Raw genomic sequence first — 12,605 nt, 5'->3', positions numbered from 1 at the left:
GTCTAATCTGTCCAAGGCAGGAATCCTTATACTATCCCAGACAAATGGTTTTCCAGTCTTTTGTTGAAAACCTCCAGCACTGAAACACCCACAACTTCTTGGGGCAAGCTATTCCATTGATTAATTGTTTTCACTATCATTCCACATAAGTATGTGGTATCTAGACCCTATTCATAATTATGGTTACTCAAATATTTTTAATATGGTCTTAAGCATGCAATTGTTACGCTGTCTTTTAAAACATGTTTTTCATTTTAAAAAATCCCTCTTCATTTGAAGTTAAATAGGGATAACAAATGTGTTTGTTTTCTAAGAGAAGACAAACTTGTGGGCCTGTCCTCTAGCTACCTGGTATTGAACTAGTAATGCTAATAGTAAGTAATGGACCTTAAGGAGATCAGAATCAAAAATAGAGATAAACCACATTTGCATACCATTCAAAAGAAGAAGAAAAAGCTAAGAAGGAAACAAAAAGACCCCTCACATCCTCTCCAGCAGCCAACACTCAGAAAAAAAGGTTTTAACATCAGATAACCCAGCAGAAAACAATGCCCTAATCAAGGAACTACCAAGGAGATAACTATACCCTCACCAACAGTGGTAGGACAAGCTACTGTATATAAAATAGGGCAAACCCCACACTAGTTAGTACCGATGCTATCCAGTTGGATAATGAAATGTCTGCAAGCAAACAAGCTCAGAGAGGATTTCATACATCAAAATTTAGCTAAAGATATCTAAAGGCAATATCTGGTTGAACTACTATTTCTTATTAACCTATTCTTCAATAATGGAGGTACTTATATTCTGATAGGAACTACAATTCCAATTAGGAATGCAGTGTATGCTACGTCAAAAACTAAAATACTGTGCAGAACTAAAGGCTCTCAAAGAAAAAGCAAATACGGCTTAAGAAGAGCCATTAGAAGATTTATAACAATCCAGTGGAGGTTTGCCTTAATGGTTCATTATTATAAAAGGATACTTACAGTTTCCCACACTGTACACATTACAAGTTGGTATTTTGCCTGCTGATGTTGGACAAGAAATGCTGAGAACATTTCATTTGGCAGTAATGTATACATCAAATACAAAAGCCTTCTCAAACTTTTAAAGATTATTGTAGTATATCCTAAGGTGCAATGGGTAAGAGACAACTATGACAGATATGTAGAAGCTGTTGTCTAAACAAAAGGGGTTTAACATTTTTTAAGTCCAAAACATCTAGCAATTTTTTAAGACCAAAACATCCAGTGACTTCGATATTCCCCTAATTCACTGAAGTACAAGGAGAAGGAGATATAGCATAGTCAGACTTTAAAGATTCTGATATTACAGTCTATCCCAATAAAAGTACTTTTAGCCTTCCTACTCTGGTCTACCTAGTAGGCCAGATATAACATAATGGGCATGTGTGATTTACTGAAAAGGGAAGAGGTTGGCCAGGAGAAACATGGATGTATTCTTTATATGAGACCCCTCCCTGATTCAGAAGCATATACCATCAAATTGGTGTCAACATATGGTGACCATGTAGATTTTCTCCTTTACAATTTCCATGCTGTTTATAAGATTTAAAGGGTCACTCATATGAATGTCGAAGTATTTCTTTTTAATTTCATAAGGTTATATAATGCTCCAATCAGACAGGCATGACTTGGAGATTTGGCATCTGGGGTGGATATTTTAATTGGTTCTCCACACTTAAAGAAATCAATAGCACGAGTGAAAGTGACCTGGTTTGATAAAATATTAACAGAAACCCACACACACACCATTTCCCAATCATGAATTAACAGTTCTAAGGTTTTTAAAAAAGATCTAATATGTGGCCAGCTATATGAGTTGATAATGACTTAAGACAAAGTTATGGCTGTTATGCAGGACAAAAATTCCTAATATGATCTCCAGAACATGGGGAATTCAATCACCAGCCTTGGAGGTCAGGTCAAGAGATTTTTAGTCTGTTGGGTAGACAGTACATCAGCAGGACCCTCCAATCTGTCCTTAGAGCAGGGGGCCCTGGGCCCTGGGCCCTGGGCCGCAGCATGCAGCAACCAGTCCACACAAATAAGCAAAGCCCCATCCGCAGGATGCAGGCAGCACACAAAACCATGTACTCTGGTCCATGGAAAAAACCTTTCTCCACAGAACTGGTCCCTGGCCCAAAAGGTTGGGAACCTCTGCCCTAGAGCACATGTAGAAACCTGAATATGATTGGATAGTACTTGACACTGACATAGTCTTTTAACTGAAAGTAAAGTGTGAGACCTACCAGTCTCTTATTTCATCTTCCAAACTCCACAGCAACTGTTTTCTAAATTGTCCTTTCCATTCTAATATAGCAATAAGAATGACATACTATATTATTTACCCAGCAGGTTCTCTGCTATCTGAATTTCCATGAGCCATCTATGAGGCTCACACCTGTGACGCACCTTTTTCAGTGGTGAAGAATGGCTTTTGAAATAGATCAGTGAACAACCAGCTCTAGCATTCTGGATCAACAGCTTTTATATGTCATGAATGAGCAGGGTTGCATTTTTATTACTGTTAGAGGTTTCTGTAGTCTCACACACCTGCAGACTATTCCAATCCCCCCCCCCAAAACAAAACAAAACAAAAAAAACCCCCAACAACCCCACACAGCAGCGGACAGGGAAAAGAGGAGGCTCTGCATAGAGGCCCAGTGTGGGAAACTGCAGAATTTCTTTACATGAGAAAAGCCACAGCTTGGGAGAGCTTTCCAAAAATGTGGCATGGTTTTGCTGGGTTCAGAGAGGTGCTTAGCAAGGGGTGGTTTGTAAGGAGAGCAGTGCCAACCAGAGTCTTTTCATTCTTGGAAGGAGTTAATTATTCTCTCAGCAGAGCTCAACCTGCTTTGCCTCAGCTGTAAGTCTGATGTAGCTGACTCTCTGATGAGTCCACCTTCCTCTCCATCATTAGTTTGAGTGCATCAGCTTTGAGTATAGAGCTCAAATACTGGCTGGGGATATAGGCTACATTTGCACAATGATTGAGCTTATACAATTATGCCACCGTGGTTTTTTAATTTCGAAGATGTAAAACACTGAACTAGCATTTCTTGGAAAGGTTTTGCAGAAAAATAGAAGCAAGATCATTGTTTGTTATTCCTTTCCACATTTTTCTTGATTTTTCCAACACAACAGGGTTCATGTTGAACTGCTAGATATTTTTTTTAAAAATGACAAGGTATCGTTGCATGAAAAGTAATTTCCCCAAAGCAGCACCTTCTGTGCAATGGGTGATTTCCCAAGCATTCAAAATTCTACTTCATATTGCAGGTAATTTTCTTCTTTCCTCTACTAAATCCTTAGGTTTCCCCCCTCATGCACTTTCTTCTGGGGCCCTTTTACTTGACGCAGGTTTTTCTTTTTTAAACCACTCAGCTAGAAAAACAGCTTCCCTAAACCATTTACGAGATCAGTTCCTGCCTTCCCGCTTACACGCTAAAATACTCGCCGCACGAAAATAGGAAGCGAGCAACCTTTCTTTTTTTATGACAACGGGACTTCTAAAGCTGTCCTTAGGAAAATTCTGGATTCGAGGCTTTCTTCGAAGAACGATACGGCGAACCAGAAGGGCGGAGTGTTCGGCTTCCAGGGGGGCAAAGCCGGCCACGCACCCCGCTCCCAAGCAGAAGCAAGTTTTGCTAGCCCCCAACTCTCTCAATCGTTGTTAGTAAGATGCTACGACACAGACGAATTAGTAATTACAATTACATTACAATTAATTACAATTAATTCCCAAAGCGAATAACATGGACGTAACTAGCTCCGCCTATCTCGGGTCGCCTTGGGACACACCAGCCCTGCGATCCACTTGCCCCCCCCCCGCAACCAACGCGTGTAACCCCGAGCTCCCCGTCCCCTCGTGGTCTGAATGACTTCCCGAGATGCGGCAGCTTCTCTTCTTCTAGCAGGCGCACCTCCGACCCAGCAGAAGCCGCCAACCCCGCTTGGGTGGGGCTTGGTGGCATTACGAGCCCCGAAGCGCGTCCTCTATCACGTGGCACAAAAAGCCGCGCCTCTTTTCGGGAGGTTGAGAAGGAACTTACAGAGGAGCGGCGGCGGCGGCGGCTTCGTACTGCCTTCTCGGCAGCTGTTCTACTCTGCTTGGTAACATGGAGGAAGAAGACGAGACCGCTGGTTTTGGTGAGCAAGTGAATGAATTGCGGGAGGGCGACAGACGCTGCATCGCGGCGGGGAAAACGAAGCATTTATCTCCGGGTGGCAGTAAGGGGGAGTGGCCCTCCTACGCGCAGCTAACTGTCCTTGGGTTCCGCCGCGCTGCGATCCGGTGATCTCTCTCTCTCTCCCCCCCCCCGCCCTTCCTTCTCCCCGCGCGTGCCCCTGCTTCCCCTGGCTTGCGGAGGCTTGAGGGATCGCGTCTTGCCTTCCGTGTTTAGCAAGGGGGCGAAGCATTTGGGCAGAGAAGAGCCGAGAGCCATGGGAGTGATTGCTCAAAGGGCGAAGGAATTGGCAGGAAGGAGGTGGGGTTCGGTGACAAGATCAGCCCCACCGTCTCGGGCGTCGGGAACGTGCTGAGCGAGTGACCGGAGACGAGGTGGGGGCCTCAAGTGTGTTAGGTTGTTGGGGGCGGCGCGCCAGGTACCTGAATTGCTTAGATGGTGGTGAACAAGTCCGGGGCAGCTGCCTTGGGCTGGGCTGGGCGGCTTTCCGATCGCGACTGGCAGCTGTTGCACCCTCTGGTTCAGGCCAAAGACAGCTGTTCTTTCTCGGGGATGGTGAGAAGTTCGGCGTGGAGTTGCTGGCAGCGACGGGATTGTGGGAATGGCGTGTAGCTCTTTCGGTCTTTGGAAAGCGCGGCAAATTGGGGATGGGGGCAACTGACCAGAAGCCGCTGAACGGGCGTTTATCCACTGGGCTGTTTGCGAGGACAGGAGGCCAGCGGAGAAGCATTACCCGGATCGCAAAAGGGGGCGTTGGGATTGACAGCAGGGGAACAGCTGCAGTGGATGGCAGCTGCTTGCCTTTGCTGCCGGTCTTGCTCTCTTACCCCCAAGCAGACTTCGGACTGCGGGAGAGGAAACGTGCTCTCGTCTTTGGGCCTTGGTAATGCCGCTTGACTGGTGTACCCGGCTGCCAGTCTCTGCTGCCATGGCACTCTTCTGGGTTCTCAGTGGACTGAGTACTGAATGGAGGTGATGTGAGCTTCATGTTTAAGTTCTGGCTGTTCAGCTTATTGTGTGATGTCTGGGAGGCCCTGGACTTTAGTAGCCAAGCCCTTTTCTTACCAAACTCAAAGCTTTCAGTAGGTATAGGTTCTCTGAAACAGCAGTGAGAAGAGTGTGCAGCTCACAGCTTGGTGGTGCTCGGAAACTGTGCAGCATGGTACTTTTTCTCCCTCGTCTGCTTCCCTGGCTTCATCTTGGCAAAGGAGCAACACATCCAGGCCTGAAGGGTCTGAAGCTTTTGTCAGAGGAAAAGTCTGGCATGTTTTACATACGAAGGAGATGGATAGACGCATTTCCTGATTGTGCTGTCATAATAAATAAGGAACTGGAATCAGTTCAGAAATGCTGTGATAAATGTGTAAATTTTGCTAAAACTTCAGTGTATGTGTTTTCTGCAAAGCTGTCTTATGTTGAGAAACAAGCCTTCAGTCTTCTGTATTTATAGCTTAACTTTTGTCACTGTCCAACAAGGGACATCTAAGTTAGCATGTTAGTCTTTCTCATTCATAACAAGTGTGCATAGACGTAGGAAAGAGGTGGCTGTTCACACAGTGATCCAGAATGTATATTGTAAAGATAATGGGAATAACTGTAATTTACCTCTTTTATTTGCCTTTCTGGTTTCGGTGGTGTCCAGATGTATTGTTCTAAAATTTCCAGCATCTTATGTAGGCTAGGAAGATAGAAGTTGCAATCCAGTTCATCCAGAGAGCTTTAGACTGGAATAGGCAGACCACATAAGAGAAATAACAGGTTTAGATCTTGCAGTGAAGCATGAGCCCAGTTGTACATCCGCTTCAAAGAGACTGTGATCCTTTGCTTACTCAACCTGGTGTGTGTGACAGCTCAATGGAGAGACTGCCTCAGTGCTGTCTTTATAATTAATTTCATTCATGTTGACTCTAAATTCACTGACATTCTGAATGTTGAGAGCATCTCTGCAGTGTTGTTGCACCAATCAGTGTGTATGACCCAGTTATGGGTGAGTAGCTGACTTACAGCTTTCCCCAGTGGAGTTGGGCATCAGATCTCTGCATTGCTGAAGTGATAGAGGCCTGCTCCATTTATTTGGCATATCTTGTCACAGAAACAACACCTGGATTTTTTTTAACCTTTCAGTTAACATTGTGGGTGCTCATACCAGAATTCCTTTTAAGATGGATGAGTTGAATTTGTGGTTTCATCAGAAATCAGCTTTGAATTTTGAATGGCTTTGATTAGAGTAGCTTGGATACATCATTTAATTCCAGAGATCTGGACTGGAGATGAAAGACATGGGAGCTGCAGCTTGGTACTGGAGAGACAAGCTGTGTGCACATATGCCCCTGCCATCCGCACACTTGTTCTTGATTGATCTGTACACGAACATTCCAGCTGAGTTGCAGACATCGTGCTGTTATCCTAGGGAACTTGTCTGGGAAGAGAGAAGTACTGTAATGGTAAAACAACCTATGCAACTGTTTTTTCACCTAGTGTTCATTGCAAGTGCTGGATTAGATGTTCAGCAATAGATAATCCCCCATTTGGGAAAATGGCAGGCTGCCCAGTTCTGCTCACATATCATCCAACCTGCTATATTTTCAATCTGGATGTGCTGCCCAGTCACATGGGGGGGGGATCCTGTATGTTCGTCAACAGAGGTAATTTAGGGGCAATGGCAGATCCAGGGGTAGATGATCAATAGCCTTTTGACTTAGCTTAACAAGGCTCTGCCAAGTGGGGCTCAATATGAGTTGAGGTTTCATTGCTACTGCAGTTGGTCATATTTAGATTAATTATTTTCTCTTTGATATAAATTTTTGTGAAATTACTTGTGATACATTTTTCTGAAAATCAAACATACAAGAACAGCAATATTCCATTCTAGAGCGCCAGTATTATTTTTAAAGTATTTCAGTTACATAAGAGAGTAGGGGATTTCCCAGCTTGGGTATGATTTTATTTAACTTATTTTCTCTTTAAGTGCAAAACAGGGCAGCAAATGGGGCTGGGAAAGAGGGAGAAGTTGAAATGATGCAGCTCAGAAATTTCCTGCTTAATGGACTGGACAAGGTTTACAATTTGCATTGTTCACCTAGAGCAGTGTTTCTTAGGGGATTGTGAGAACTGAAGTTCACATATCTTAAAGTTGCTCGGGTTGAGGAACACTGACCTAACGAGATTAAGTGAGACGAGGAAAGGAGTCTTGTTGCTTGTCTAGGATTAAATTGCAGAGAGGGAAAAATGAGTTTCTTTCCCTGCTTGCCATCTGGGCATCACTTTTAATCTGAGCGCAGGGATTAGTGTTTGTTTCCAGGGGAATATACTGTGAATATTATTTTGGGGGGAGGAATTCAGAACAGGCTTGACGGTATCTCTGAGCACTTACAGTATATTGTGGGTCACTGTCTTTTCTGAAATCTGTCATTGGTTCAGCTCTACCGGCCTATTTTGTTTATGGGCAAGCTAAATTTAACCAAATTTGCATGGGAGTTGTCAGGTTCTTGTTTCAACCAAAGAGGAAGTGGGGGCACTCTTCAAATGAATGCAATTAGTTTGTAATTATGCTAGTAAGAATCTCCAGAAAAATAGGCAGTCCTTGATTTATAAGCACAATTGGGACCAAAATTTCCATTGCTAAGCAAGGTGATTTATTAAGTGAGTTATGTCCAATTTTACAATTTTTTTTTGCCCATGGTTGTTAAGAGAATCACTGTAGTTAAGTGAATCAGACGGTTGTTAAGTGAATCCAGTTTTCCCTGTTGACTTTGCTTGTCAGAAGCTGGCTGGGAAGGTCGCAAAGGGTGATCACGTGACTTCTTTGCCATGTGCCTGAATTATGATCACATGACCCTAGGATGTTGCAATGGTTGTAAGTGCAAGGACCAGATGTAAGACGCTTTTTTAGTGCCAGTGTAACTTTGAATGATGCTAAATGAAAAGCTGTAAATCAAGGATTATGGGATTGTCAGTAAACAATCGCATTCATTGCACTGAATTAATTCTAGGAAAAAGGAATTTGACTATTCAGGGAATTGGGACCCATTAGGCCACCACAGAAGTCCTTCTTAGTTCAAAGTCCCGGTGCAAGGGGACGTTACTCTTAGTTAGATTTTTCTTATTTAAGTTTGAGAATAAGGAGAAAAATTGCTTGGTGTGCAATCATGAAATGAATGCCACATCCTCTGTAGCACATTGTTCCTCCTAACTGAGTGCTTGCCCCACATCTCAGTTCCGCTTCTTGAGTGTCATGCAGATGTGATCCCTCTCTCTTTCTGATTCTGTTCTCTCCTGAATGTGACTTGTCATCAATTCAGAGGGCCCTTTGTTATCTTCATTGTATATCCTATTCTTGGTGTTTGTGGTTGGATAGGGCTAGGCAACTATTTTATTTATTGGTTTTATTCACTGTATCTTTTTACATGTTCTTTCATTTTTATTGCAGTTTTCTGGATTTGGTTATCTGCTGTAACAATGCAGTCATGTCCTTGGCTGTCTGCTTTGTTAGAATATAGCCATAATGTTTTGCGGATTATATTTAATAGCATTTTCCATGTCTGTTCCATGGCTAGCTAATAAAATCTGTAGACCCTGGATACAAACAATAAAAGATGGTCTCATGTTACATTAAATTGCTATAGAATTGTGCATATATTCCCTGGCAGCTGCTCTGGGTCAGGGAACAACTGACAGCTGCCTGCAACAAGAGACATGGCTGCTTCTGTTCTGGGCTTGAAATGTCTCTTTTAAATGGGAGGGTAGTTAAAGTATAGTTTCATGGCTACTATAGAAATTTGGGAGATTTTATTTGCTGATACCCTGAATGCCTTTGGGTTCATCAGGGACTATTTTTTAGTTTACTGACTTACTATGATATTAAGTGAGGGATTATGGAATATAAAGTATACTCCATTTGGATGGCATCAAGTTGGAGAAGACTTGTTTACATAATTGATCCCCCCTTTAAAAAAACAGGAAAAATTACAATGATTCAAATGCATTGACTTGGAAAGTTATTGGCAAAGAAAGAAAACTAGAGTAAGACTGAAGAAAATAGAGGTCTTGATTCATTAGATGGGATATTATATTATTAACTAGATGTTTGAATATGGTGGATAATAAATAATGGCTAGAAATAGAAGTATTATCATAACTAGAAAGATAAGATCTGTAATTAGAATATTAGATTTTGGTATGAGAAGGGAAATAAGATGCTAAGAAGTTTGAATAAGGGAAGCTTTTGGTTACCCAAATATAACTTACTTTGAAATTATAAACAATAGAGACATTTTGAACACTGATGGGAAATTAAAATTAAAAAAAAAAGTGAAAACAGGATACTGATTGAACATATGGATATTAAGTGCAAATGCAATTAAGATATGTTTTGGTTAGAAAAGTTATCTAAAACTGACATTATTGATATTATGAGAAAAATGTAACAAAGATGTTGATATTCAATTGTATATTTATTAATAACAATAATAATTGTATTTGCCTAGTGTGGGAAAACAGATACTACCGGAAGAAGAGAGGAAATAGCTGATGGTGTAATATTGGATTTAGACTGAAGAAGTTAATATATACCACTGAATTACTGATGGACCCAGACTACACATTGTATATTAAGTATTTGACTGTAAAAGTAGAAAATTAATAAAATATTTATATAAAAAGGCTTTGTTCTCTTTAATGAATGTCCAAACAATTATGAAATTAATCTTTGTTGCCAGAAGGAAAGCCTTTTTCCAGAAATCTCCTACTATTGTGTTAGCATTTGTGCCTCACTGAATCTCTCTCTCTCTCTCTCTCTCTCTCTCTCTCTCTCTCTCTCATTTTGAAGGGTGGGGATGAGAAGCATTTCTGGTATTGATGGGCCTTGATTTTTCTTTCATCAAAACAGAGATAGTACAGGAGGGATTGATGGCTCATTGCTAGATAAGATATGACACTATTTTAATATTATATACTGTGTGCAGGTAAAAACAAAGAACTATATTTTGTATTAGATTGCAGAATTTCTGATTCTGAATCCTTTATTTGATAGGCCACAAATATAATGAGAGTTAGGAAGTGGATTTTTATTTATTTATTTTACAAAATCCAGTCCCTTATTTCAGGCACACAGTGTGGTATTCTTGGCCTTGGTTTCATCCATTTCTGCAAAAAAACCTGCAGTGGAACAATCATCTTGCACTCTTAGAGAATCCTGGGCATCTGGTAAAAAAGTGGCTTGCAATGAAGCAGTGGTTTTGTGGTAAGAAGTTATTTCAGAAGCATGACAGTTTGTTTAGTCATCGCTGTTCCAGACAGCCTTGCTGTAAATGTGCATAAGCTTTGATCTGTTTTCACGTGTAGGAATGTTGCTGAGAACACAAATTCTATCTTACTATTACTATACATCTCCTGGCTGCAGTGGTAAGATAAAGGACTAGGGTAACTGATTTGGCTTTGTGCTGTGTTTTCTGCTTTGTCAGGGATTAATAAGAAAAATGCAGATTTGCTGGGGATTAAGTACCAGTGTGTCTCTTCAATTGCTTTGAAAAATAATGCTTTAGACATAGTTCATTTATATTCACATTTGGTTGATGATTGCAATTCCAGTAGAGTGTTGCTTATGCCTCATTTTAGAGGAAGGTGAAGAAATTCAGTTTCTTCTTACTAGCCATTGCTGAGGTATTGGGAAATACACCTAAATGTAAATGGGGTAGTAAATCTAAAAGTGTTGCCTAGCCATAAACAGCTTTATCTTGCTAATAGCAAAATTGCTTGTTTTCTAGTCCTTACTTGACAGTGAAAAAGACAAATGATTTGGAAGAGCAGTATTGATTTTGTTTTTAATATGGGAAAGGGCTTTAATCAAACAAAACAAAGGGGAAAAACAAACAAGAGAAAGAAAAAAAGAGTGAATACACACATTCATGTCTCATACAGATTATATGCATATTATATTTTTCACAAGTTTCCATAAAGATGGCCAGATTTCATTACAAATACTGTATATACTCTACATTTGAAAGCATGTTATTTGTATGTCTGCATGTTGCATGTACAAATTCCAATTTACATGGAATCTGAGGCTAGGTGGGACTGTTTGATTGTTATGTTGATGTATTGACCTAGCATCTGGTCAATACATCGGATGGGGCAGGTGTCGATGGGGCAGAATGCAATTCTGGTTGTGCCTGTTTATCCACTGGGATTGGGGATATTATCATTTTTTATCTTGGATGGGACTGCACTACTTCATTTTAAGACTAGTGTTCAGCTTGGGGTCCTTCTGGATTCACACCTATTGCTTGAAGAGCAATTGGCAGTTGTGGCCAGCAGGGCCTTTGCATAAGGTCATCTTGCGCCACCACCTGCGCCTTTCCCTAAGTTGGGAAGTCTTTCAGACAATCACTCATGCCCTGGTCATCTCATAATTGAATTATTGCAATGTGCTCTGTATGGGGCTGTCTTTGAAGAGCACCTGATAGCTACAGCTGGTACAGAATGCAGCAGTGTGAGCAATAATGGGTGCTTTTGGCATGCCCATGTGTCATTGCAACTAGATGAGCTGCATTGATTACTAGTCAGCTTCCAAGTGCAATTCTAGATGCTGGTAATAAAATAAATATAGTCTAATAAAGGGCTATATGACATAGCATCTGAATATCTGAGGGACTACTGATCTCCAATCATTTCTGCCCATGCCAGTGTGTTCTGGGAGTGTGGGTGCACTCCAGATCCTGTCTATTAAACATTGTGGAATTATCACAGCATTTCCCCAGAGATAAAAATGGTGCCCCCTCTCCCGGGATTCTGGAAAGCTCGAAAACCTGGCTTTGGTCCCAGGTCTGGGGTTGATGTTTTGTATTTGGGGACCCCTCTTTTGTTTGATTTGTTTTGCTGTTATGACTGTTTTAGTCCAGACTCTTGGTGTGGTTTATGTTTTATTTGTTTTATGGATTATTTTGGTTTCGTATGCTGCCTAGAGTTAGGTGGCTGTAACAAATGTGGATAAATAATTAAGAAGTGGGTCTTCCATCCTTGAGTAAATGCAGTCATAAATATATATATTTCTAATGACGAACGTCTGGTTTTTTAGCACTAAAAAGAGTACGGAGAATCGTCCCAGTCATCAATTTTCAGGCAATAGAGATAAACAGGTATTCCTTGAGATACAATCGTAATAGAGCCTGCCCATTACAGTTGCATGTCACAATGGTTGTTAAGTGTCTCACCTAATGACCCCATCCCTGCTCTCCTCAGTGAATAGTTAAATGAATGTGCTGATGGTTAAGTGGAGCACAGGGTCACTCAGGGGTTGAGAAGGTCTTTGGAGACCTAGCACAGGCTCAGGACCACCTGCCCTGGTAGACCAAGACCTCCCCCATCTCCTGAGATGCCTGTCCTCTGCTTCCTA

At 41.4% G+C, this 12,605-nt stretch overlaps 1 protein-coding gene across 2 annotated transcripts in view; it reads left to right on the top strand.

The window, feature by feature from the left end:
• The first annotated feature begins 4,028 nt into the window (after positions 1–4,028).
• Positions 4,029–12,605, top strand: part of CYTH1 (cytohesin 1) — a 76,672-nt gene continuing 68,095 nt past the window's right edge. Inside the window, exon 1 of one of the 2 annotated variants that reach the window (XM_039345229.1) lies at positions 4,029–4,175. In XM_039345229.1, coding sequence (XP_039201163.1) covers positions 4,145–4,175 — 31 coding nt within the window. In that variant the 5' untranslated portion in view covers positions 4,029–4,144. Of the gene's footprint in view, positions 4,176–4,360; positions 4,588–12,605 lie in introns of those variants that run through there. The other variant, XM_039345246.1, reaches the window with a different exon arrangement.

The sequence above is a fragment of the Crotalus tigris genome, unplaced genomic scaffold (genome assembly GCF_016545835.1).
Source record: "Crotalus tigris isolate CLP2741 ecotype Arizona unplaced genomic scaffold, ASM1654583v1 scf7180000017551.9496454, whole genome shotgun sequence".
In the NCBI taxonomy this organism is placed as follows: domain Eukaryota; kingdom Metazoa; phylum Chordata; class Lepidosauria; order Squamata; family Viperidae; genus Crotalus; species Crotalus tigris.
This window is presented reverse-complemented; position numbering and strand designations above follow the sequence as displayed.